General features: G+C 40.5%; 2 protein-coding genes and 2 long non-coding RNA genes across 10 annotated transcripts in view; 2 read left to right on the top strand and 2 right to left on the bottom strand.

Annotated features, from left to right (window-relative positions):
* The window catches only part of POLB (DNA polymerase beta), a 12,723-nt gene extending 867 nt beyond the window's left edge, over nt 1-11,856 (top strand). Inside the window, exons 3-15 of one of the 5 annotated variants that reach the window (XM_026082901.1) lie at nt 219-285; nt 917-991; nt 1,511-1,569; nt 2,132-2,181; nt 2,623-2,674; nt 4,215-4,269; nt 4,348-4,420; nt 4,987-5,057; nt 5,865-5,951; nt 7,038-7,102; nt 7,630-7,769; nt 8,397-8,503; nt 10,149-11,856. In XM_026082901.1, the coding sequence (XP_025938686.1) occupies nt 219-285; nt 917-991; nt 1,511-1,569; nt 2,132-2,181; nt 2,623-2,674; nt 4,215-4,269; nt 4,348-4,420; nt 4,987-5,057; nt 5,865-5,951; nt 7,038-7,102; nt 7,630-7,769; nt 8,397-8,491 (889 nt within the window). In that variant the 3' untranslated portion in view covers nt 8,492-8,503; nt 10,149-11,856. Of the gene's footprint in view, nt 1-218; nt 286-916; nt 992-1,510; nt 1,570-2,131; nt 2,182-2,622; nt 2,675-4,214; nt 4,270-4,347; nt 4,421-4,986; nt 5,058-5,864; nt 5,952-7,037; nt 7,103-7,629; nt 7,770-8,396 lie in introns of all 5 variants that reach the window. The other 4 variants (XM_026082899.1, XM_026082902.1, XM_026082898.1 and 1 more) reach the window with 4 other exon arrangements.
* LOC112974192 lies at nt 11,231-13,022 on the bottom strand. Its single transcript, XR_003256193.1, has 2 exons — nt 12,745-13,022; nt 11,231-12,014 (listed from the first exon to the last, which is right to left on the bottom strand). It is a non-coding gene; the product is annotated as an uncharacterized LOC112974192 (long non-coding RNA).
* Nucleotides 13,023-13,098: 76 nt separating this feature from the next.
* Nucleotides 13,099-26,581, top strand: part of VDAC3 (voltage dependent anion channel 3) — a 14,749-nt gene continuing 1,266 nt past the window's right edge. Inside the window, exons 1-8 of one of the 3 annotated variants that reach the window (XM_026082908.1) lie at nt 13,122-13,206; nt 14,699-14,810; nt 15,892-15,963; nt 17,337-17,386; nt 21,635-21,787; nt 22,937-22,989; nt 24,573-24,800; nt 25,728-25,878. In XM_026082908.1, coding sequence (XP_025938693.1) covers nt 14,777-14,810; nt 15,892-15,963; nt 17,337-17,386; nt 21,635-21,787; nt 22,937-22,989; nt 24,573-24,800; nt 25,728-25,878 — 741 coding nt within the window. In that variant the 5' untranslated portion in view covers nt 13,122-13,206; nt 14,699-14,776. Of the gene's footprint in view, nt 13,207-13,756; nt 13,782-14,698; nt 14,811-15,891; nt 15,964-17,336; nt 17,387-21,634; nt 21,788-22,936; nt 22,990-24,572; nt 24,801-25,727; nt 25,879-26,581 lie in introns of those variants that run through there. The other 2 variants (XM_026082909.1, XM_026082907.1) reach the window with 2 other exon arrangements.
* On the bottom strand, nt 19,442-25,721 carry LOC112974193. Its single transcript, XR_003256194.1, has 3 exons — nt 25,476-25,721; nt 21,279-21,566; nt 19,442-19,818 (listed from the first exon to the last, which is right to left on the bottom strand). It is a non-coding gene; the product is annotated as an uncharacterized LOC112974193 (long non-coding RNA).

Raw genomic sequence — 26,581 nt, 5'->3', positions numbered from 1 at the left:
GGGACCCGGCCCGCTCCCCCAGCCCGCCGCCCGCCGCGGGGACCCGGCCCGCTCCCCCAGCCCGCCGCCCGCCGCGGGGACCCGGCCCGCTCCCCCAGCCCGCCGCCCGCCGCGGGGACCCGGCCCGCTCCCCTGCATCTCCCTGTCATGTGAGCCCCGGATGGAGGTGGCGGCAGCACCACTGCCTGGTTTGGTCTCTGACTAGTGCTGTTCTGCAGAAAAGCAGCCTCTGTGATTTCCCGGTATCCCAGCAAGATCCGGAGTGGGGCCGAGGCCAAGAAGCTGGTAGGTGCCTGTACCACGGTGGCAGGTCCTCAGGTCAGCAGATAGCCTGCAGCATGGGAGCTGTGATGCCAGGTGGTGTCAGGGGCTTCTGAAAGGGATGGGGGCAGCACAGGACCAGCCCTGCCTGTGACAGTTCTGCCACTCTCCCCTTCTCTGGTGGTGGGGTCAGGGGTGGGGGTGGAGTTGGCTGTAGGGGGAGCACTGTGGGGGTTTCATAGTTGGAACTAGAGGCACCTCGCCCATCTGGCTGGGGCCCTACCTGTAAAAGGTTGCTATTGAGGAAAATTTTCCCTTTATTCTGTTACTGCCCTGTTAACCTTTGGGACCTTAGTTGTAAGAGTCACAGCCTGGTTTCAAACAATTGTTTTCAGGGAACTTTTAATACAGCTCTTAATTAATGATGTTGCACACAGCTTGCGTTTTACACTCAAGTACTGGTACTACCTCATTGCCCAATACTTTGTCATGGTCTCAATGGCCTCACAGTTCTTACTGGACTCTAAATTTTGTGCTGTTGTGTTGTAGTTCTGAGGGTTTTTTGTGGTTCCCCCCCTTCCCCCCTAGATATAGTGGCTATAAATGATCTGGAAGTTAACTTGTTCTCCCCACCCTCTCTTCTTCCAATATTTAGGATGGAGTAGGTGCTAAAATAGCTGAGAAAATAGATGAGTTTTTATCCACTGGAAAACTACGCAAGTTGGAAAAGGTGGGCTTCTTTCCTGTGCACTCTACTTCTCAATAGTTGCTTTTCTTTGTACTTTGCAAAGAAGTCTGTTTACCTTGTGAAACCTCTGTGGTTGTCTTTGGAGAGACTGATGTCAAGCCTGAGAGCAGTGGATAGGGAATCTATGGGCAGTAGAAATTGGGGAACAAGAAGCTCAACTGACACCTTAAAACTACCTATTTCTGAAAATATTTTGGATAATATTATCAGCATATGAGTGTCTTCTCTGAGAAATGGAAGACTGGATCTGGAAAACTGTAAAGTTTTGAGTTTTAAACATGCTGCTTATCTTAGCATAGGTAGTTAGAGCAGATGGTTTTCAGGATTGGTATGTATGGCATTGTCATAATGCACACTACTACTCTTGGTCCTATTTTGCTTTGATTTATAATAAGCCTCCAAAGCAGAATCTGAACAGGCAGTATTATCTTCTCAAGATTTTTGTCTTTACTGCAAGTGGAGCACAGAAGGGTTTAGTTTGTGTTGTTTCATTTCTTTCAGATTCGTCAAGATGATACAAGTGCATCTATCAACTTCCTGACCCGAGTTACTGGCATTGGGTAAAATTTTCTTTGCTCCCCTTTCTCCTGTTTGCTTGCTCTATGCCCCTGCTGTTGGGGGAAAAATGCAACTATTCACTGAAGTATTGTGCTAATGACAAACTCCAGCCAAACTGGAATTTGGACTGCTTTGCTGTACTGTAGGTTGCAAGCTGGAGCCTCATTTCTTAAGTGCTGGTTTAAAAATGGTTCTGTTGCTGTGGCTGTGAGTTGGTTCAAAGACTGATTATGTTTAAAGTAGTCCTTATCATGCATCCAATTAAATACTAGTATTGTTGTCTATAGCAATATTCCCTGTTTGGTGAGGGTGTTTTTTTTCTTTTTTCTTTAAATGATTGTATGTCACTATATAGTTGTATAAATACTAAAAATGTACAGACCAAGCTCTGGATACCCACTTCTGCTGATTGAAAGTAGAAACTGCAAGTATGTGTGCCAAGTGGAAGGCAAACATTAGAAGTGACTTTAGTCTTGGTCTTGAAGAACCTAGAGGTCTAATGTTCTCTTCAGTGTTATGAGATTCCTGCTGTTTCTGACTGCAAATTGCCTGGTCTCTTTGCAGTCCTGCTGCTGCTAGGAAGTTTGTAGAGGAAGGAATTAAGACTTTAGAAGGTGAGTGTATGTCATATGTTGCACTGACTTTGGGTCCTTAATTCACAGTCCAGTAATGCTGCTTCTTTCCAGCTGCCTGTCTCAGAGTGGTACTGTGATAGCAGTTATGCCTAGTTTTTGATGAAAGTGTATTAAAAAAATAAACCTAGCGCACAGAGTAAATGTGTTATACCTTCCAGAGTAAGATGCTTACAGACTACATAGAAAATAACATGGATTTTGTCATGTTGATGAATGGTCTGTTGAAGTCTGTTCTTATCAGACAATGCTATATGCGTTTTGACTTAGACTGTCAGCTGTTGACCAGGCTGCCATTTAAAATGTCTTCATTTGTGTGTGAGGTAGCTGTTTTGTTACACGTTCTTCACTCGCATCATCTTTGTACGATAGGAATATGAACATAAAAATTTTAGTCCTTGAATAATTTTTTTATTATTCTAGATTTAAGAAAAAATGAACACAAGCTGACCCATCACCAGCGAATTGGGTTGAAGTAAGTTTTCTTGGATGCAAGTTCTTGGATTTCTAATGACCCCTTTTGACACTAGGATGTAATGTAAGGTTCTGTCTGCATGCTTTTTAGCAGTTCAGATCTTTTGTTTCATTGGAGTTGAAATTCATCTCCATCTAGAAGGGAATTATTTCCAAATGACTTTTCAGCTGGTTCATGGAGAATCACTTTAGCAAGGTTACATTGGCCATCTGTTTTTGAAAGGGCCTGCTATCTCAGCACAGTGCTGACAAAAATGCCTCAGGGCACTTCTGCATGCTTTGTGCAAGGTAAGCCTTTGCAGTGTCTGAACTTGAGAAAGCCATGCAGAGCATGTGCTTTTCTCTCAGTGCTTACTAGTTTGAATGTTGCTTGTCAAATGGCTGCTCCTCTGTGCTGGTTCTGGAAGAACTATAGCTGTATTAGCAAGAAGCCAGCTCTAGTGTTTCTGCATCAGTGGCAGAGATTCAGAATGTGTGACCTGGACAAACTGCCCATCAGTAAGAAGGGCTGTGCAATGACTGTCGTCTTTCCACTCTTTATCTGAGTCCCGTTCCTGGTGTGCATCCCTGTCTTCATACACATGTAGCATTTAAGGAAAACTTTTCATTGTTAAGTGAGTATGAGAACCCAGCTGATCTGCCCAGGATCCCTACATGTTAGTGTATGCAGTGCCCTTTGGTCTGATCCTGGAATTGTGCTCAGGTCTTGTTTCAGAGCCACTAGAAAGTGCTGAGCTGCAAGAATGGTTTCAGTGCTGTGTGTCTGGGGGGGGGGGGGAGGGAACGATGACACACTGTGGGGTGTTTTTGTGTGTATGTTTGTTTTTTGTCCCTAGTTCCACTGCAATTTGCATGGAAAAAAAGCAGTTAACTTATCCAGAACCCTTGTCTGCAGAGCTTGAAATTGGACTGGCTGGATCATGACTGTCAGTGGATATGTAGTGCTCCCAGGCTGCAGTGCTGCTGCCAGTGCTTTCTGTCAATGGTTCTGGTGTGGAGATGTGAAGAGTGCATGTGCTGGTCAGGCAGCTGGTACACTATTGTTTCAGCTGGCCTCTCTTCCTCTGAAGTAGCACAGCATGCTGGCAGTCTGTTTTCTACAGCTCTGTGTGTAGATGTTTCAGGAGCTCTCTATGTGGCTTGTGAGGTTCCGTTTGGATTTTGACAGTGTAGGTCACCTCTGACCAAGGGTGAGTGACTTTTTCCTGCTCGTTGCTGATGGACTGAGATTTGTATTTTTGGAGAGCTATGTAAATGTATACCAGTTGGTCATATAGTAGTATTACTCCCCCCTCATAGCAGCTCTTTAGATACAGGGGAAAATATGCAATGAAGCCATCTTCTAAGACCTTCAGTTGCAAGTTTGCCATCACTTTGCAAGATGTTGCTTTCTAAGCTGTCTGTGGTGAGAAAGGGGAACTTTATTTGCGACATTACAGTAATATAACTTGTATTGTTTTTCTGATATGCATTTAACTGACTTAAAATTTAAGATGTTGCCATTGCCTCTCCCTCAGACATGTTTGTATTTATATATGCAGATATTTTGAAGATTTTGAGAAAAGAATCCCAAGGAAAGAAATGCTGCAAATGCAGGTAAGAAAGTCTTTGTCAAGGACATGAGGCAATGAGGGTAAATGAGTGACTGACATCTCATCTTTTCTCTTTCCATAGGAAATTGTGCTGAAAGAAGTAAAGAAGCTGGACCCAAACTATATTGCTACAGTATGTGGCAGTTTTAGACGAGGTTGGTGCCATGTGATCTTGTGTTTATTTTGGGCTAATAAGATGGTGTATTTACTGATGTGTATATGACTTTAATATATGTTGTTCTTCTGGAGATTGAGTTGATGTTGGAACCCCACTTTCTCTTTTGGTATTAAGTTGGCTGATTAGTTCAGTGATGAAACACTCATGTAAGTCCGCCCCTCCTGACAGAGTAGTGTATTATAAAGTATGAATGGTTTGCTTTGTTTTTACATTAACAGCATCTGTGCTTCATTACTGTAGAGTATAGCAGGAGATTTTGGAGTGTTTGCTGAGATGTAAGGTGATGCCAACTCTTTTTGTTTGAAGCAAAAGCAGTGTTCTCTTCATGATTGGTTTTCCACAAATGTCTTRTATGGTCACTGACTACTTTCTACTATAAAAGCATGTTTCCAAGAACAGGTTAAGTTCATGTCCATCAAAGTTAGTATAGTTTCTGTCAGGGATGAGCATCAGAGTTCAGGCATAAAGCTTAACTTTAACTGGTCTTGTTAAAATGGATAGCAGGGTTTACACAGGGACTTTTCTTGCTTCTTACTTTCCTAGGCGCAGAGTCAAGTGGGGATATGGATGTTCTCCTAACCCATCCAAGTTTCACATCTGAATCATCCAAACAGGTATGTTTATCTGTTATGATGAATCAGTACTATACACTACTCCCAGAAGTGTATGCTTAAATGCAGAGAATATGCAATCTTAGACTTGTATTGCAGTATCTTGAATCTTTTTTTTGTTGTCATAATAGTAAACTACTCTCTTTGAGCAACATGTTTATTTTGAGGTGTAACAATCATTTCTCACATCTGTATTAGTTATGTTCTTTCTGCAGAACTACTTAGTATGTTTACTCTTATCCTTTCCTCCATTTTCTTCCCTCCTCCCCCCCCCCCCCAAATTTGCTTACTTTTACAACCTCAGTTGTAGCAGCTACCACTGATGTAGCAGCATAAAGCATGGATTGAAGGCAGAGTAAGCATCTCTTTTTATATAGCCGCAATCTTTTGGAGGAGAAGCAAATATCCTACTGTGGATGTAATACATCTGGGCTAACTCTGGGGCAATCCTAATGATGTCATGTGTGTGTTGTGTCTATAGATTCATTGCTTTGGAAATTCAAAACTCCAAACTAGGAAACTGTTTGTTTTGGGGTTGTTTTTTTCCATTTCAATCTGATAGATTTCAGTGGAAAACTTTCTTATGGTTTTGCAATTGCAATTTTTTTAGCTTTTTCTTTTTTTTTCTTTCTTTTTTTTTTTTTTTTTCCCCCTGCGGTCTTACTGAAATCTTTTCCCTCAGCCAGACTTCAGGAACAAACTACTACAGTGATGCACTTCTATTTATGTGAGCCATTGTCTGGTAAACAAGTAAGATTCCTATTTGTAAAGTATCTTTTCTGTTGTTGTTTTTGTTGTCACCATTCCTAGTCAAAACTCTTACATCAGGTTGTAGAACAACTGGAAGGAGTCGGCTTTGTCACAGACATGCTGTCCAAAGGTGACACCAAATTCATGGTAAGGATTTCTTGGGATGTGAGGGATACGACAGGGTTACATCTCATGACAGAAGCTAGGGTATATATAAAATGTGTTGTTTAGACTGTCAGAGTTGTGACTTTTTCTTTTATTTCTCCTAATAAAAAATGTTGGTAGTTGCTGCCTAGGGAATCTCTCTTGTAAAGACTTCAGGATTAGAAAATCTACAGGTATTTATGTAGCTGTTCCTGTTTATGCAAGTTCTGAATCTCACTGAAATAACTTTTGTAACTGTTGACTGTATCTCTATTTTGCCTAATGTTTCCCCTCAAGCTTGGTGCTATGTCACACCTTCATCCTTACATATCATTTCTTCAACCTTACCTTTGCCCCTTTTTGTTACTCTGTCCTAAAGATGTTGAAACACAGTTTCTAATTTCAGGTGTATCTTCACTTTGTTTTGTCTCATACATACTATACTTTTTTCCTCCTTATTTCTGTCTTATTCATCATGGTTCATTTTTTCCCACACTTATTGCATTATCATTTTAAGTGATTACAGGCTAGGTATTAAAAATATATATATATATATATATATATCCCAAAGTTAAATTGTTAATTACAGAGGGATTACAGGGCAGTTTGGAGTGGAAAAGTGGCAGAAGAGTTCTCAAAAATTTTCCTTTTTTCACTTCTATAGGCTTGAGCATTGTCTCTGTTTTCCTTAGGCTGCTGTGATCTGTGATTTTCATATGTGCATAGTGAAGAGCCTGATAATAATTAGGGTAGAGGAATGAAAAATAGGAGTCTTGTGATCCTTCCTGCTCTAATACCAATTTAAGAAGTAGTTATCAACCAAGTTGAACTATAGTCCTCTTAGCAATATAAAACAGTGATTCACAATACTATTCAGCTGTTTTAATAAGATATTTAAGTAATCAGTTCAGTAGGGATTTAACTTTTCTCTCCAGGATGACTGATGATCAACCCAAAACTACATTCCTTTAGAGATGTGCATTTCAAAAGGTTGCTTAGGGGCAGGGGCTGAGAATTATTCAAGCCCTGTGGGACTGAAAATTTGTTTTATTTCATTTTGAATTTCTTGCTTTTCTTGCTTCCTCACAGGGTGTCTGTCAGCTGCCAAATAAAGAAGATGGAACAGTGTATCCACATAGGAGAATTGATATCCGGTAAACCTAAAAAAAATACTCTGGCTCACTGGTACATTGTAGGCATTTGTTTGATGTTGTGCATTCTCATCTCTACTTTCGCGTAGAGAACATAGCATTTACTCGTCTTGTAATTCCTTCATGTAGTGTGGAAGCCACTGAACAGCTGCCAGTCTTTACATCAGGTTACTAGCAAGAATGCTGTATTTCAAATCATGAATGCAAAACAGGTTCCTTTATATCCATTTTCTGAATTACAACCTACTTTATCATGCTGCTTTGATGATAATTCTTAACAGGAATGCAAGCATCATAACTATGCAGTGGTTGAACATCAACAATTTATAGGCCAGGGCAGTTGTGCTGTACCATTCTCTGATATGCATTTCATTCTTGCATCTTGCTTCTTGGAAAATTAAGTGTAAAGAAGTCCAGAATGTGTGCAGTTAAATAGGCAGTAAGTCTAGAAGAATGAATGACTGAATCCCGAATGGTTTGTAACTTCCTATTTGTCCTAAATCTGTACTTTTCTTTCACTCTTATTCCAGGCTCATTCCAAAAGATCAGTATTACTGTGGTGTACTATATTTCACAGGCAGTGATATATTCAATAAGAACATGAGAACTCATGCTCTGGAAATGGGCTTCACAATCAACGAGTATACGATCCGTCCCTTGGGCATCACGGGTCAGTTCAGGCCTTTACGCAGCATATTCTCTCTAGTTACATGCTCTGTATGATCCTATCTCTAAATTGTTTTCTTGGTGTGCTGGAAATGCTTTGGAAAATACTGTAGTTTACTAAATTTTTTTCACTGTGTTCTTTCTGAAACTGGATGCCATTGTAGCAGGCAGAGGCAACTTACATACAGGCAGCAAAAAATCACTTCTCTGGCCCACCTCATCTATTTTAGAGTTTTATTGTTGACTTAAAGATTGGCTCTTTGAGTGTCATGCATAGCATGTACTTGGTTTTGAAAATCTTGTTGAGAGAGTGCGATGTCCTTCAGTTGTTTTCTTTTTTTGTGGGGGGGGGGAAGGCAGTGAGTGGGCTGACCATCTATAGTCTCCCTCTCTCTCTCTCTCTCTTTTTTTTTTTTTTTTTTTTTTTTTTTTTTTTTTTTTTTTTTTTTTTTTTTTTTTTTTTTTTTTTTTTTTTTTTTTTTTTTTTTTTTTTTGCAGTTCTTTGACTGTATGAAAAGGTCTGTGGTTTCTGTGCAAATCCGTTTGGCTTACAGCAGTTTGTCTTAATCTTGCAATGCATTTGGCAGTTCAGGGCAGTACCTTTCAAATCTCATCTGTAATATGCTTGCAGGAGTTGCTGGGGAGGCCCTACCGGTAGAATGTGAAAAAGACATTTTTGACTACATCCAGTGGAAGTACCGAGAGCCGGAGGATCGGAGTGAATAACTGTTTGTCTAGGTTTGTGACCTAGCAGACATTTTCATAGCTTTTCATGAACAGATCAAGCGCATGTTAATTTCTTGATCACTATTGCAAAAAATGTACATTACTGGTGCTTTAAAGTAAGTCCATGGCACCAGAGTAACAGGTAGTGAAGACTAAATTCTGTAATACCTCATTTTGGTATCTTTCTCTTATATAAAAGCTTTCAAAGCAGGTTAAAGCACTTACTGTACTATTTGGCTTAACTGAATGAACTGTGATACTAAAAAAAAGTGGTAAATTTGTATGGTAGTCAGACACCTTGGAGAAAGTGTCTTGTCAATGGCTTTGGGGTTTAGTAATCAGGCAATAAATCACAGGTTTTTCTTTAACCCCGGGGAGTAGAAAGTTCTGATTTGAAGGCAAAATGTTTTGTTTTATTGAAGTTCTCACAGCTTGGTTTGAAGAAAGCAGCTACCACCTTCTTAGCCTCTTAGCTTGTTTCTTGTATTATTGCAAGAGATGATCAGAGTACTGATGTTCTCATGCTTTAATGTCATATACACAGACATACTCTGTGCAAACATCACTTACTATTTAATATTTGAATATTGTTAATATTTAAACACTGGGCAGTCTGTCAAGGAAATAGTATAGCTTTCTTTTGGCTCTTTATTTTGTGCAACAATCATAAAGACAAGAGGTTGAAAGCCTTAGAGGTAAGGCCATTGCTTTAGTGCAGTGGTTGCAGATCATCTCTTTAACTAATAAATGTGTGGGGCTTTTCTTGTTTGTTCTGATGCAATCTGTGAGCAGTTTTTGCCTGTAGAGCATCTTGGAATGTTCAGATGAAAGTTTTGCTAATGCAGGCTTCTAGCATAAACAGCTTGAGTATATAATGTATAGCATCTGTGCACAGCAGCAGGCCCTTTATGAATAATCATAGATCAGATTAGGCAATGGCAGTGTATTAGTACTTGCACTGTACTGTTACACTTATAATTAAACATATACAGTTCTGAAGTTTCAGCCTGAGACAGGTTCACCCCATATATAAATATCAGAAAATTAAAAGGATTTTATTAGGATATTATTATTATAGCACTTAAATCTCAGACCAGCAGAAATGTCTCAAATGGGGTAGATGTCTCCAGAAAATATTTTCCAGTCTTGAAGTGGAATTTTTAAATGATTATTTGTATCTTGTGATGACTGTTTTCAAAAACATTCAATAATGGAGAAATCTCCTGGGGGAGTCGCTTCCATTACAACACTTAAGCGTAGTATAATTATACACATAATATTGGTATAATATACATGATATGGCAATAGTTAAGGGTCGTTTTGCTATAGAGTGGAAAGGTTGAAGCATCTACAGTTTACTAAATTCTTCCTCAGGGTTTTGAAAGAAAAGAATCTTTAACTTACTTGCCTAGGGAGAAGGGAGAACAATCTTCTAACATTAGCATGTTGAATAGGCTAACCCAATGTGTATCACTGGGGCTTGTGGGCTGTAGGGCAGTTAGCCTCTCAGACAGACAGAGCACCTGGTATTTCCTTACTTGCTCTGTTGGCTCTTGGAAGGAGGAGACCTGAATTAGTGGCACAGTACACAAATAACTCTGAAGTAAAAGGCATATCCTTTCTCATTCTTTTGTTTTGTGTTTTTAATATCTCTGAGGGGGGTTTTGGCAGGTGCTCAGGTGTGATCGTTGTGCTTCTGCACTGACTGGTGTTAACAAGACAAACTGAAGCCAAAGTCGCAGCACTGAACTACTTCTGGATGTTGAGCAACGTCTTTGTCCTTTTTGGGAGCAGACATGTCCTTCCCTAAGAACTGGCTTACACATCTTCATCCAGAAATGGTGTGCACAGCAAAGCCCAGAAGCAGAGTCTGAAGCATGAAGACAGCTCTCCCTCTTGATCTGCAATAAGTAGCACATAACCTGCCCTTCTGTCCTGTCTTCAGCCACAGTATCTTGTCCACAAATTTCTTCTGGCTGCTCTCTCTGTGAAGAACTACTGTTCAACATGCCCTGGCCATGGATTAATTACCTTCTTCCTCAACCTGATTCTGATCAGGTTCATTGGTTAAGAGATTAATCTTTGGAATTGCTGTAGGCATTCTACCCCTCAGAACTTCAGATTGCTCTGCTAGCTTTCTCCTCCTATCTGTTTCTAGTTATCTGTATCTTATTTAATGTATATACAGGAGGTTGAGACATTTGTTATGGTTGGCTGTGTCCTGAATTTCTTATAAAGAAGTAATGCCATTTCCTGCTAACATCTGTATCTCCCCTACTCATCTTTGTGTTAAGCCTCCCAATGCAGTGCCAAAGCTGATGCTAAGCTGTTTTTCCATCCCTACTTTTAAGTCCTTTCATCATGGCCATATGCTAATGTGAYCCCTGTCCTGTAGTGTGATTCATGCTCTCTGTTCCTAGATATATTGTGGTACTATCAGTTGCAGGGTTCTAAATTTTGTTCAGCTTTGCCATTACTCAGAAGCCCAGTATGATTAACTGATGCACTTTTATCATTCCAGTAGAGTCACTAAGCCTTTTTATCTGCAAACCTGACAACTCTCTTAAGAGGAGTTATAAATGATTTTGAAAGGTAACAAATATTTTGGACTTGAGAGCATGTCCCATCAAGATAGCATTACTAGTTGTCTTTGAGACAGTGATTTTGTTGGTTAACTTCTTGAAATTATCAACTAGTTTTAATTCATTTATTATAGAGCATCAGTATGGTGTGTATTGCTTTTTTTTTTTTATTTGAATACCATGTGGGAGTAAGGCAAATGCATTACAGAATTGCAAGCTTGAAAAGAAAACTTAAAGAGCTATTTTCCACATAGTCAAATTCACTATTGCTAATGCTACAACCAATTTTTGGATAATGTTTAGGTCTACTGTCTCTCCTCATGAGAGCAGAGAGGGGTTTGCATCTTTATTATTAACAGACTGCTTAACCAGACTGGAATCATCAAACACTGATGTAATATTTATTTTTTTCCTTATCTGTCTTGAGCCTACTATTACATTTTTACTTGTTCTTATATAATTACTGTGGATCATTCTTAGTAATGGAGACTATAGATTGATACTCTTTTCCCTTTTTCTTCTGTATTTCCTGTTGGGAGTTTTGATGCATTTTCTGTGAATGTTCCTCATCACTAATGCATGCAGGGGTATGTAAGGTGACAGAAGTTGATTTGGTAGTACGTGAAGTCTTCCAGTGCCTCACAGTAAAGACATTTAAATGATGTATTCAGTGTTTTCTTCAACAATAAGTGGGAATTAACAAAATGAGAATTCCATCATGTATGTATAATCCTGTTTGATTCTTAGCTGTCATTTAAGTAGCATTAAAAAGCTGTAACAGAAGCTTACCATGTTTGCAAATGTTCTCTGGGCAGCACATACTGCAGTCCCACATACTGATACATCCTCCATAATATTCAACTGGTAGCACAGAAGGGTACTTTATGTTTGAGCAAAGTTTGACCTTGCAGTCTCTTCTCACAGCACACACTGAACTCCTTCTGGGAGGAAGAAAAACAGAACAAAACTACATAAATGCATCCTCTACCTTCTCCCCCCCCCCCCACTGTATACTAGCCCTTGTTCTCAGCTGCTTTGTGTAATGACTTGTGGTGGTGGTTTTTTTTTCCCCCCCAGAACTGGACCACAAAATAAATGGTAATAGCAGGAGGCAGTTGCTATACACCCTGTGCAAGTCATGGAAAATCTGCCTAAGTGCATGTGTGCTGTACTCTTGTCTGTGCGTATATAATCTTACACATGTGCAAACTACCATTTTTGGTTTGTCAGTGATGCTGGCTGCATGTCCTGTCTGTCTTTAAACTGGACAGAAATACACGGACTTGTATCAAAATTGGGTAAGGCAGGAGGTAGGGCAGTAAAAGACTTCTTTTTGTTGTTTTTTTTTGAGGCTGAGCTACTCCTAATTAAGTTTTAGTTGATCTTTGCATCAAATGCAGACTCAACTCATCCACCTTCCTTTCCCATTCTCCATTAGCCCTTTCCAGAATGACTTGCTCTAGGATGAGCAGATCAAGCAGTAGATGAGCTCTGACATTCATCCGGCTATACCTATCAAACTTGGTGTGAGACCTGCTTGAGTCTAGTAGTGGCTCTGTAATAAGCTTTCCTGCACCTCTCTGAAAGGGAGCTGGCACATAGCTCTGCAGCAGCTCCAGCTGCTCAGGGAGGCTGTGCTGACCCTGGCACCTTACTACTACATTTCATTACCTCACGCCCTTTGAGGCGAAGCTTGCTACAGCTGCCTGGAGATTGCTGAAACCAGAGCTGGTCCTAGGCCTTCGCTCCCTTTTCTCCTGCCAAGAAATGAGTCTCCCAGGGAGCGCTCCTGCCTGCAGGGCCCGTGTCCGGGCCTGCCCAGGCTGGGCGCCGCTAGGAGAAATAGCTACGGTGAAGACAAAGGAATTGCCCTGCGGCAGCCGCCTCTCTTGCCGCTTCCAAGGCCGGAGGGCCGGGGCGCGGCCGTGCCCCCCCCCCTCCCCCAGGCCACCGCGCCGGCCGTTGGAGCGCGCGGCCGCTGCAGCTTTCGGGCATGCGCAGGGCCGCGGGCGCACCGCCCCGGGGGGAGGGGKCGCCCGGGTTAGAGATGCGCGTGCGCGGTGTCGTCAGCGGCGCTGCGCATGCGGGCCTGGGGGGCGCCGAGACTTCTTTCCGGAGCTGCGCGGCCTGCAGGTAGCGGGGGGACCGGGCGGCGGTGGTGTCTGGCGATCTCCGGGGCACGCGCTCGCTCGCTCGCTCGCTCGCTCGCTCCTTTGGTCCCGGTCGTTGTCGTGGCGCAGCCCGGCGGCGGCCTCGGGTCTGGGCCGCGGCTGGCGTCCCTCGGGTCACCTTGCCGCGGAGGGGCGGGGGCGGCGGCCAGTGTCTCCGTGTGCCCTCTGGCGAGGTGGCGCGGCCCGGGGCGCTCCCGCCCCGCGGGTGCCTGGGGCCTTGCCGGCGCTCCGGTTTCTCGGCAGGAAAACACGCTTCCGTGGTCGGCAGCGACCGGGTGTTTCCAGGCGCCGTCGTTCCGCTGGTTAGCGGAGATCGCTGCGCGGAGGCAGCGCGAGCTCGGGAGAAAGCCCGGCGGAACCGGCCCCGTTAAGCCATCGCGTTTTGTTCCGTCGGCGGCAGAGCGCGCAGAGGCCGCGCCGCGCTCGCTGTGAGCGCACCCTGTTCCCGCAGCGTTCGCGTTGCGGCGTTGGTTTGTAGCCTGGTGATCGCGGAGGCTAATGCTGCGCATTGCTGTTCTCTTCCCCCTCTGCCGGAGGGTGCGTGAGAGCTGTCATGGCCAGTATTGCCGCAATAAGTGTCAGTAGGAAGGAGACTGGCATCTCAACGTTTAATTTTTTTCGCATACTTTTCTTCATTATTCTTTCTTGGGTGTTTTGTTTTGTTTTGTTTTTGCAGTTACTCTGTAGACCACTTTGGGCATTCTTATATTTTTTTCTTCGGTGTAATTTACAATTTGTTGTTATGTTTTGCAGTTTATATAGAGACATTGGTTTACTGTGTACTGCATTTAAGGATGGCAACGTTAAGTATCAGTTGCCTCAACCTTTTATGCCTTGATGTTTTTTTCCTGTGGCTGTTGTACTAATTTATATTGTTGCGGGGGYGGGGGGGGAAGGGGAGCACAGGCTTAAGGAGAAGGGGGGGGGGGGGGGGGGGAAGGGGAGCACAGGCTTAAGGAGAACTTGTTTAAAAACAAGATGCTTAAAATAAGGAATAGGAAAGTAGCATTTCTTTTCTTATTCTGCTTTTGTATCTAATGAACTCTCATGCAGAGAGTTATCTTTCATATGKTTTTTTTGCTGGGAAAAGTGAGGTTCATGAGCATATTAGGCAGTTACTGCATATGTAGTATGCAGTACTTGCATATTTGTTAAAATGTCCAAGCATCAGCTGTGCTACATAAATCTGAGTTACTAGGCTTTTGAAATGAGTGGAATGAGCTATTTTGACAAACCTATTAAAAAAAAAACAGAAATTTAAAACGTGTTGAAACTTCTGAATTGAGAGATTTGTGTGAAAAGACAATCTTTTATAAGAAAGATAAACTCTACTCCATAGCTGTGTTGCCAAAACTATTGTAATAACTTAAACTAAGCTGTTGTAAAAGGACATGTTCTGTGTGTCTTTCATCATTAATGATTCACTGATTTTACTTTTATTCCATGTTTGACAGGTAAAAAGGCCTTTTTACATATTCATATTGCGAAGTACCTGTTTTATGTCCTAATTTTCGAATAAGGAATCTGCAGTGATGGCCAGCTGTTTTAGATCCTCTAAACCCACAGGTATATATAGATAGATATAGAGTACAGGTTAGTTATTAAGTCATTGAACATAGTGCCTTTGTCCACCAGAGGATGCAAATTGTCTGAAAACTTCATTTTAGGAAAGGGYTAACTGTCTGAAAGCAGGACTTAGCTAATACAGATACTGTTGCATTTATGACAGAGAAGCTGAGTGCTTTGCAAAGCTATTTGGGTTTTGATTAACTTTGGTTTTTTAGAAAGCAATGTCAGAAGGTGCTGCAGGAATAGACTTCTTGTTATACAAAGGTCAAAGGAATATCTGTGAGATTTTTGCTGAAAGCAGGAGTCAAGATCAGAACACCATCAATAAGAAATAGGGTACTAAACAGCAGCATTCCAGTATAGTTGAAAGGAAGGATAAGCAGCTAAAATGGGGGAAGAGGAGTGATGATATTTTAAAGACTTCACATATTTTGCTTGCATTATTATTTTATTAGATCACTCTTTCAGTCTGATATAATAACAGGTGGGGATCAGAGATTTCTGGTGTCAGTTGTTGCTCAGCTGTAGGAAGGATGAAGTGGCAGTTACCATTGAAATCAAACAAAAACATCATCTGTGATGGCTGTTCTTTTCTGGGGCAGGTGTATCTTTACATGTACGTGAACTAATTGTAGTGAGGGGGGTGCTAGTGTGTCTTTGCTTCTTGGGGTCCTTGTCAGAAAGGTACCTGTCATGAAAGCAATGTTTGCTTGTTGTTGGAACAGTGATGATGCTTCCTTCAGTTGTTTTTTTTGTGATATAATAGCAGAATATGAGGCCTAGGTATGCAGTTGAATGCAATACTGCTCCTGGGGTTCAGTGATTCAAATAGCAGATTGCCTTTTATAACTTCATGAATTTGTGGTGTGGGCTTTTTTTTTTTTGTTCTGGTAAAAGAACATTGACACAAGCTTGACTTTTCCGAACACACTTCAAAGGTTTTTGTCTTGCAGTTCTGTATCTCTGTATTCGTGAAATACATAGAGGGTACTAGTCATACATGTTTATAAATGCTTGGGATATAGTTTAGATTTTATACTGTTAAATCTAGATTCTTACAACTTCCAATATGTTTCAGACCCAATGGCTGTCCCACCATCATACTGTGACTTGGGAAAATCTGCCAGGGATGTATTCAATAAGGGATATGGTAAGTAACATGACTGTGGTTTGATAATCTTTCATATATTTCTTGGGAGTCTTGGGGGGGAAAAAAATTAATATCTCAGATATCCATTAAGTAGCTTGTGGTAGGAATTGAACAGAGGGATGGCACGTCTAGCCTGTACGGAAACTCAAATGTGGCCATGTATCATGAAAATGCTGCAATAAGTAAAAAAATAGAGGGGAAAGTTAAGAGTTCTAACTTAGATGCACTTCATGTCTCTGAAGAATGTTGTGTTTTTCATCTTCCAATTTACACAGCACTGGTTGAAGAAAGTTGAAAATATTTTTCTCCAAGAAGGGGAAAAGAAAAATTCCTGCCTTGTAGTCAGAGACTAAAAAGTAAATCGAGTTGCTTAGAAGAAACTGTAACCATATCAATTGATCACAGTTTGCAGACAGCTACAGAAGGTGGAGATACTTGATGGGTAGCTGTTTAACCTGTCCAAATATTTTAAGAGCAGGTGGATCGTTTGAAATTATTGGTAAATTCCAACTAGAAACATGGTGCAAATATACTTTGCCTCAGAAGTGATAACTACTTTTCTTTCTCTGTTCCACAGATATTAACAACTTTATCACTTCTTTCCTGACTTGCGTCTCTTCTTGCTTTATGAATGCTAACCGTTCATTTCTTTCAAATTGCTGGTTTGTTGGAGAGATCTAATAATGGATGTTTGAGGTTCCTGCTTCTATTTCAAATTTCTGTTCCTGCTTTCTGTTTATCTGTTGAGAAGGCAACTGCATGCCTGAAAGCTTGTTTGCTTTTTTCCCTACAAATAGTTGGTTTAGTATATGATGCACCTTTGTATATAAACATTGCTTTGCTTCTGTTCTGAGACTGTCACAGCAATGTCATCACTACTGCTGCAAATATTGACATGAATTATTAAGAAGCATGGCAATTCCTATCACTGGAAGTCTTTTAAGTCATGGTTATAGAATCTTCTGAAAATATGCCTTTGCTTATCAAAAGTTTACTAGAAATTGATGAGGAAAATCATGGGTAAAAACCTCTGGCCTGTGTTATGCATGGCTATGGACTACGTGGCTGTAATAGCCCCTTATGTGCTGAAAAATTACCAGTCCCTGCTAATCCTTTAACAAAAAATAAAGAACAACTTCAATATCCTTTTAAAGAAAAAATTGCTTCTGCTTCGCTGTATCCTGATGGGAAAGGAACCCATCCACTTTGAATTGTCCTAGTCCCTTAATCATTCCTCAGCAAGATCAACACCTATTGAAATCATTGGCTGCTTTCAGGCCAGTGATCCCTGCCTGCTGTGCTTTGGAGTGTAGTAATAGGCTTTGTTTGTAATGTTATGGTGAAACAGAAGCTGTGTACTCTTCTATTTTCAGGATTTGGAATGGTCAAGTTAGAGCTGAAGACCAAGTCTTCCAGTGGAGTGGTGAGTTTTGGGGGGGGTTCCAGCATCACCAGCATTGCAAGGGGGGGGACAGATTCCTGAAATGGTAGCAATAACTTGCTAGCAGGTTTTGCTTTACTCTTTCAGTTCTCACTGTAAAACCTGTAGCTAACTGATGTGTTTCTACAATGATATGTAGAACTGATATATCGGTACTTCTTTTCCTGTGGTGTGCAAGAATTCTTGTTGCCACATCTCCAAACATAAGAGTTCCTTCACCCTAAATGGCTCTCACTTCTGCTTATGAATGTAGTTGAGTTCCTCTGCCATTGTTGGCAGGATTTATAGGATTTTTTGACTCCAAACTGACTTTTTATCCAAAAGACCAAGAAGCAGACTTGACTTAACTTCATTTTCAGTCATCTCCTCTATGCCTACAATGCAAGACTTAATTAAAAATAAATAGTATTCCTACAGTACCTTTTATGTAGCATTTTAGAGCATTTTATAAGCATTAATTAAGCTTTACAGCACTTCAAATAACTAGAAAACATTGTAATCCCTGTAATACTGATGGAGAAATAGAACTTAACTTCCTTGTGATTTCACAGGAAGATTGGTAAAGCCAAGAATGGATTTTGCAGTTTTTGGTCTATAACCACAGGCATATATTCTACAGTAGACAGGCTTATTCTGGCATTGAGTCTCAGTTCTGTGTGTGCTAAGCATTCAGTGCTGTTCAGGTTGATTGGCCTGTGCTGCTTTTCAGCCTCTCTCATAACCATATTTGCTTGAGCTCCCTCCTTCTCTTGCCTTCATGTTACATAAATGACTTAAGTCATTCCTTTAGTAAAAAGCTGCATTATTGTATGCTGTCTCAATTGAGCATTTGATGGATTACTTGCATTGTGTAGCAGGCACATGTGGGCATGAGGAACTGTGTGGTCTCTTTATTGTGACTGAAATCAGTTAYTGACGTCTCAGAATATGCATAGTTTTCCTGGCAGGAAGCTTTGATTCTCAAATAATATGGTAATAGTTATCTACATTGTCTTCTGAATGTAACAGACTATGCAGAACCATATTCTTAAGTGCTAAAATGTGTTTTTCCTTTTCCATGCAACTTTCATGTTGGATATTTATCCAGCTGGTAAGAATAGTGACTGTTTTGGTGTGGGTTTTTTTTGTTGCTTTCTCTAGTAGATTTTTCAATGATCCATACTGTTGTTCATAATCTGTTGGGTTTTTTTAGTCATGTTGTCATCTGTGTCATGAAGTTTGACTGTGTCCATAGCTCTTAATCAGCTGCATGATTCATGCCTGTAGAGCCATTTGTAATGTCTGCCCAACAGTCCAAAATAAGAACACAAGAAAAATAGCAGAAGAGAAATCAAGAAAGTTTTCTACTGCTTCTGGCTTTGTGCCAAAGTGTGTCTAGTTAGCATTTGGCTGCAACAAAATATGTTTTGGGGATGGAGAAGAGTTTGGGAGGAAAGTGTAACTTTGGACTTCCACTTGTTTTGATAGAGATTTTTTTTTTTTCCTGTGTACTTGGACACAACCATTGCAGTTTTAAAAGGTTTTGAAGCATTATATCAACTTTTCTACCAGTTGTAATTCTTTCACAGACTGTAACAGGTTTGGCATAGTAAGTGTGTCCAATTCTGGGCTCCCTAGTACAAGAGAGATGTGGAACTACTGGAGAGAGTCCAGCATAGGGCTATGAAGATGATTAGGGGACTGGAGCATCTTCCCTATGAGGAAAGGCTGGGAGAGCTGGGCCTCTTCAGCCTGGAGAAGAGATGACTGAGAGGGGATCTTATCAATGTATTACATCAATGTATACAAGTATCTTAAGGGAGGATGTCAAGAGGATGGGGCCAGACTATTTTGAGTGGTGCCCAGAGACAGGACAAGAGGCAATGGGCACAAACTGAAACACAGGAAGTTCCATCTGAATATGAGGAAAATCTTCTTCACTGTGAGGGTGACAGAGCACTGGAACAGGTTGCCCAGAGAGGTTGCGGAGTCTCCTTCTCTGGAGATATTCAAAACCTGTCTGGACGCAATCCTGTGCAACATGCTCTAGGTGACCCTGCTTGCGCGGGGGGGTTGGACTAGATGATCTCTAGAGGTCCCTTCCAACCTCAACCATCTGTGATTCTGTGCATGGTGTTCCTGAAGATGCCAGCCATYGTGAATGAACGGGCAATGAGAAGTTGAGCTTGATTACTGATTCAGACTGGAGTGTGACATGGAGCCTCACTGAGTTTGGTTTTCAGTTTCAGAAAATTTCAGAAATGCTTCTACTGGAGATGGTGTTCAATCAGAAGTCTCTGCTTTTGACAATTAAAGACTGATGGCAGCAAATCTTGCCTGTGTTCCTTCTGCTTCTGATAGTTCTGACAGCTAGGAAAATCCTTTTGACCATAACAGCGCAATTCTTGTTTGTTTGTTTGTTTGTTTCCTTTTGGCTGAAAAAAAAAATCCATTTTAAAACCTTTTCTGTGCCCGATCTGAGAAACAAATCAAGCCTTTTTTGATCAGCTTACTTGCCTTAAGGTTAGAATAAAAAAGTACTTCTAAGGTCTGATGCAGGTTTGATGCCTTTGCATTAAGTTTGTGGAAGTGACATTAGAGGAGCGTGTAGTGAACGTGTCTTAAAAGACAGTCACTCACTTCCTGACTTACATCATGTACTTTTGTTATCTGGATAGATGTGAAGTAAAGTTGGTGTGCTTTGTTGTGGTAGTGCATTAGCTACAGTAAATTTCATTTTCTTTCCTGATGTGCTAGGAATGTTATGGCAGTATTTCCCTGGCAGTCCAAAACCATTTAAAGACAATCTTTATGCACTCTGCAAAGCCCAAAATTGTGAAAGTAATGTATTCACCATCCAGGAATACTGTCCTGAAACAAGCCAAATCTTAAAAGTTAGGGTTTCAAAGCTTGGACATGTTGGCAGTGGATACTGTAAGCACTGTATCTTTCAATATTTAAATTTTAAGAGAGACGACTTGGAAATGTAATGGCAAAGATTAATTATCTTCTTTCAAAGAAGTATCTGAGAGGTGAGGACAACTGAAATGAGATCAGTTCTCAAATGCTTCTTAAAACTTAGCTGGTATACCTTGAGTTTACTGCCAAAATATGCCTACCCATTGCCTTGTAGTCTGTTGTGCATGAAACACGGAGTAGGCTACCTCCGAGCAATTCCAAGAGGAGAGATGCTCATGAAGACGTTGTGTCCCCTAGTTAACAGGAGGCTCCAATGTGTGGGGAACTTGTCGAAGAGTGTAGGACAGAGTGTGTTACACAAGAGTATATATTATACAGAATTCAAAATTGTTATTTCGATTATACTAGTCTGTGAAGGACCAGCCTGATGGAGAGATGTCAAGCTGCAAATGGGGTCAAATTATGTTCTGAAACTATGAAGGATACCAGAAAAGGTCTACAATTTTAAGGTACCCTACAAAGGGATGGCCCAGCTTCTGAACTGTAGTTACTGACAGAGGTAATGACAGAGAATTTGGTTGAGGGAGAAGGTCTTAGAGTCATAAGCATGGTGTGTGAGCTGAGGGTTTAAGTGACAGCAGTATAGAGGGCAGGAGGACAACAATGTTAGGGGGTAGTAGTCAGTGCAGAAAGTGTCTGACCATTCTCCGTTTTCACTGAAGAATGACAAGGAAGAAACATGAGATGTCTGGAGAAATGAGAGAAAAATTAAAATATTTTTTCAGCTATTCATCTGGTAGCCTAAGTTGGATGTAGGATTGCATTTGTTGAGGGTAGAGTGGATTTCTAGAACAGTGTAATAGATGCTATTTATTTGATATGCCATTGGGACAGTACTGCTAATATGATACAGGAAATTAGAGAAGTTTGTGAGAAAACCCAGGGATACAAGAAGCTTTGTATCCCAAGTGAGTACCTGTCTTTATGTGTGTAGGGATCCATGGGAAGGTACAGAGTGAGTTGTTGAATGTCATAATAATAATTGCAATTTCGGAGTAGAAAAACATACAGCAAACTGCTTTTTTTCTTTTGTGAGGGATAAGTTAGGAAAAAAGTGTGATCATAAAAATTATAGGGGGAGCCAGGTGATGAAATAACGATGCAGATGAAAAGTAAGTGAAGACAACAGGTCTTTGTATAATAGTGCTTTTCCAACCCAAGCAAGTTTCAGGTCTCTGTCAGCACATCTCAGTAAAGGACAAATCTGCAACAGAGAAGATGTACAGAATGTATGAAATATGAGTGCTGATTCTCATGTTGTGCTCTTGGCAGGAATTTACTGCAACTGGGTCTTCCAACACAGACACAGGCAAGGCTTCAGGGAGTCTAGAGACCAAATATAAGATCAAAGACTGTGGACTTACATTCACCCAGAAGTGGAACACAGACAACACACTGGGAACAGAAGTGTCTGTGGAGGATCAGGTAAGAGGAAGGAGATATTATGAAAATGTTTCAGCAGCTGGCATGAAAAACAGAGTTGAGCAGAAAACACTGGAGAGTAAAAGTTGCACAAAACTATCTGGAGAACTGAAAAGAAAGAAGATACAGTGTATCTGCAGAAAGCACAGACAGAGCATTATGAATCTCTCGTTTTTTTGTTTTTGTTTTGTTTTTGGGTTTTTTTGGTGAAAGTATCCCCCCTGCTTCAAAGTGCTGCTGCATAATGATCCAAAGGCACAGTCATCGCAGATACAGGCACATCAAATTAGCTGGTTGAGTAAATATCACTATTATCCACTCTGAAGGGGACTTCTTGGTTTTCATGCATGACTGCAGCAGTGACAGCTCTATATAGCTAAAGTTGATCTTTAAACAAAGAAGGGTTTCTCAGTTTTAAGCTCCCTAATATATAAGGACTTAACTCTGGGTGCCTTAAAGTTGAAGACTAAAATTAGTGTTTGCAACTTGGCATTGCTTGAGCAAAGGGTTTCTTGTGTACAGCCGTCTCAAAATATACAACTCCTTTTCAAAGGTGATGGCTTTATGCTTTTCACTCAATGCTCTGTGGTGCCCTGTGCTGCTGTGTATTCATCACTATTTGCATAGCTGTAGTTTTGTACTTTTGTCTGTGCTCTTGTCTGTTTGGCTGTTTATCTCAAAATGAGGGTGGAGCAGCTTGAGCTAGGTACACGGTCTGGCCTATGAAGTAGTGTCCAGTCTTAAAAGATTCTGAGAGCCCATAGATTCTGAGAGATTCTTGGGTTATGTGTGGATTGATGGAACTAGAGAGAATAAATAAACATAAACTGAACACTTTTCTCTCTTGAATACAGTTTCTCCATTTTTTTTTTTTTCTTGTTGATGCTAGATTTGAAATCTGCCTGTATGAAAAAACACATCTATGAAGTACCTGTTATCTTGCCTCATTTTGAGGGGGAAAAGTCTAAATTCTCATCTCTTATCTTACAGCATCTTCAGATTTTTTTTTTTTTGTAAAATTATGCAGGAGACATTATGTTCATGTTTTGTCTTCTCTTTAGATGTGAAGTAGAGCTATAGTAATGGAGGAAAAATTTAAAACAACGTTTCAGTAGAGTTCTGAGCAGATGACAACTTTGCTTTTCTTTGCAGTTGGCTGAAGGATTGAAGGTGGCCCTTGACACTGTATTTGTACCAAACACAGGGTAAATATTTTCTGTCACCTTTACCCACAGATTTCAAGAATTGCCCTGTTCTTCTCATTAGAAATGCTTATTCTGGTTATTGTGTAAACGCTCAAAACTTACTGTCGCTGAGTATCATTTTCAAATATTGTAGGAGGTAGGAATTCTAGATCAAAAAAAAATCGACAACTTTGTTCTGCAGGCACTGTAGAACATTTTGAAGGTGATGGATAATACAGGGCTCAGAAGAACAAGGACTGCAAAATATGATTCTTTGTCTTTTTGGCCACTTGCAAATTTGTCATTTCTGAGTAGGTGTTATACTTGTGTAACTCCTCCCTTAAACATTTAGGTCTTGTGTGGAAAGCTTAACTTGTACTATCATCATCTTTGTCATGGTGATGGTAGTCCTACTGCTGTCAAGTCAATGCCTTAGGAACACAAAGCAAAATTACTCTGCTTTCTGAAGGTTATGGGCGGAGTAATAAAGAAAAAAGATGTCTATGCACAACCGAACAAGGAAGTAGAACAGCATAGGTATTATGACAGACAGTGAAATAACATAGGTTTGAAGTATTGTTTTTTTTCTAGGCAGTAAAGGAGGGGGTTTTATGCCTGTAGATGCCTGAATCTTGAGACAGCTTTGTAAATATTTACTAGTATTTCTTTAGTGTCAGGGAGAGCATATCAGAAAAAACAGTTTGACATGCTGGTTGAATGTAAGGATTTAGAAAATGAGTTAAAGATGAGACGCAAGGCCTGGAATACGAGTGACAGGCAGCATCATGTTCTGTTGCGCTTGCAACAGGAGAGAAAAGAGGTTGGGGGAAGGCTTAGTGAGGTGCTCAAATTTTGTCTCAGTTATGTTAAGCTTGAATTGATAGCAAGATGAGCACAAAGACATGTTGGAGAGAAAGAAAGAGACTTCTCTGAAGGGAGAGAAAAAGGCTGAGAAAAGTGGATGATGGCTGGAGGATGAGGAAATTTGCTTTCAGTAGAGGAGGTAGGTATCCAGCAACATGCGCACATAGGAAATTCCCCAGGGATGCAGAAGAGTGGCTAGAACTGGAAAGGCTAAAGTATGCCATAAAAACATTAAGATCAGAGCAAAGTGAATAAGGAATGACAACGGACATGGCCTGTGAAGGAGCAGTGGAGAGAACTGAGCAGAAAAACGTCACTAAAGAATAAGCCAGCTRTCAGTGTGAGATGTCATTGATGCTGCCGAAAGAGACTGGTGATGCCATAACACATTGCAAATACTTGTGGATAATAAAATTTGGAACTTGACGGGTTTTGAGCATATCTAGAAATATTTTTGTCTTTTTACTTCTTGAGGATTTTAGAGAGTTTGAGATGTTAGAGAAAAACATGGCACAACATACATAATCCCACTATCACCCTTATCCCATGCCCTCTTCAGCTGTTGTAACTGTTTTCAGTAGGTGTTACAATTATTTAATTAATTTGCCTTAAGGGATATGTGTGTGTGTATGTATATATCTCAATCATATATATGTATATAAAATATATGATTAAAATTATATATATATATATTATACTTTTATAGCATAAGGGTTAAAATGGAATGTTTCTCTCCACAGGAAGAAGAGTGGGAAGTTGAAGACCTCCTACAAAAGAGAATATGTAAATCTAGGCTGCAACATAGACATTGATCTCTCTGGACCAACCATCTATGGCTGGGCAGTGCTAGGCTATGAAGGCTGGCTTGCTGGCTACCAGATGGCTTTTGATACAGCCAAGTCTAAGCTGTCACAAAATAACTTTGCCTTGGGATATAAGGCAGGAGACTTCCAGCTGCACACTAATGTGTAAGTATTATCTGAGCCTGGAAGAACTTTATCAGAGCAGCCAAACTAGATGAGTGGTGAGAATTTACTGTACGAGGTAAAAGATGGGTGGAAAGAAGGGGGATGCTGATTAGATTGGTTTAAAATAATTCACGTTCAAGCAGGGGCAACTTTCCAACTTTTGATCATCTTCTGAGATTTTGTTTCAGAGTAATTTTTTTTTTTTTACAGGATAGCAGGGGGCAAAAAAGCACTTTAGAATGTTAATTTATTTAGAAAACTTGAAATAAAATCTATAAGCTTCACTTCTATTTTGGTGGTACAAATAAAGGAGCCTTTGATTAAGCTAATGCACCCTTTCCCCACAACCAGAAAGTTTCTAGCTCAGAAATGCCCAAGGAGGAGGAGAGAGGTGTGTTGCATCATGCCCAAGTGTTTCCAGATATCAGTTTAGCTTAGCTCTAGTCTTGGTGTTCACGTGCTCTGAAAAGCTTTAAATTTTGTATATTTAAACAGCTGTCCCACAATAACACTCTTTTCGGTCTCATTCCCATTTTCAGTGTAACTAACAAAAAATGATAGCTTACTTAAGTTTCCCTCTGGCTTTGTCTCTTTATGCATCATTACAGGCTCGTTTTCTTAACTTAGGAGGACAAGCAAGTAAAGTTCTCTGCTTTTTTTGTCAGAATCACAAACCTTGTGGCTCAGCTCTTGGAAAGTTCCTTGCCATTCTGGAACGTACACTCTTGTTTTGGGTCAAAAACATCAGCAGGAGTCCGAGAGCTCCAGCTAGGAAGTAGATAGACATGGATCCATGAAAGCATTCAGACTGTTGGTTCATTGTAGAAGAGATAATGATCAAATGATTGTGGGAAAGGGAGGGTTACTCTAAAGGTTACTATTTCTAAACAAGGAAAGTCTTGACACACTTTTATCTATTACGAACAGGAATGATGGCACCGAGTTTGGTGGGTCTATTTATCAGAAGGTTAATAATAAGGTTGAGACATCAGTAAATCTTGCATGGACTGCTGGCAGTAACAATACACGTTTTGGTATTGCTGCCAAGTACCAACTGGATGAGAAGACTTCCATTGTGGTGAGAATTTTGTTACATGAGCAAGTATTTGAAATAAGTTTCCTTAAATGCTGAAAATTAGTTGTATGAAGTAATTTCTTCAGATATTGTTACTGAGAAAGTATGGTAGATGGCAAACTGTGGGTTCTGTTGTGGTTCAAATTTAAACTAGGACATCATACATTTTATTTGTGAAACATGGTACAAAAAAACCCTTCAAGGATTCTTTCTCCATGGTGAAATAGTCACCCGTGTGTCCATTGTGCTTGAGGCCTATACAAAATGTGTTTTCTTAAAAGTTAATACTAGTGTGAAGTCTATGAGAGGCACTTTAGTTGTCTAATTCTTAACTAATGCATAATGTAAAACTAGCATAGTAAAATGAGAGGAGGTATTCAGCTGAGCTTACAGCCCTCTCCTAAAAATGGCTTAACCCTCAAAAGTCAATCCAGGTCCTGAGATAAATGTTATTACTAACATTTACAAATTCTTGCACAGATGTAAGAGGAGTGGGGGGGAGAAACAAGCTTAAATAATGAGGGAGATATCCAGGAGACAAAAACATGTCCACTAGGGAGTAAAGAGTGAATTAAAATATGTATGTACAGCATGTTACTAAAAACTGAAGTAGTAAGCATTTGTTACGCTTTAAAGTGAGATTTAGTCCTGAGATATATCTGCCAAAAGAAGAAATAGGAAACACTCTTGTAAACAGATCAAAACT

Source organism: Apteryx rowi, unplaced genomic scaffold (genome assembly GCF_003343035.1).
Source record: "Apteryx rowi isolate R43461 unplaced genomic scaffold, aptRow1 scaffold_597, whole genome shotgun sequence".
Taxonomy (NCBI): domain Eukaryota; kingdom Metazoa; phylum Chordata; class Aves; order Apterygiformes; family Apterygidae; genus Apteryx; species Apteryx rowi.
The sequence above is the reverse complement of the archived record's forward strand: the minus strand, read 5'-3'. Positions and strand labels throughout refer to the sequence as shown.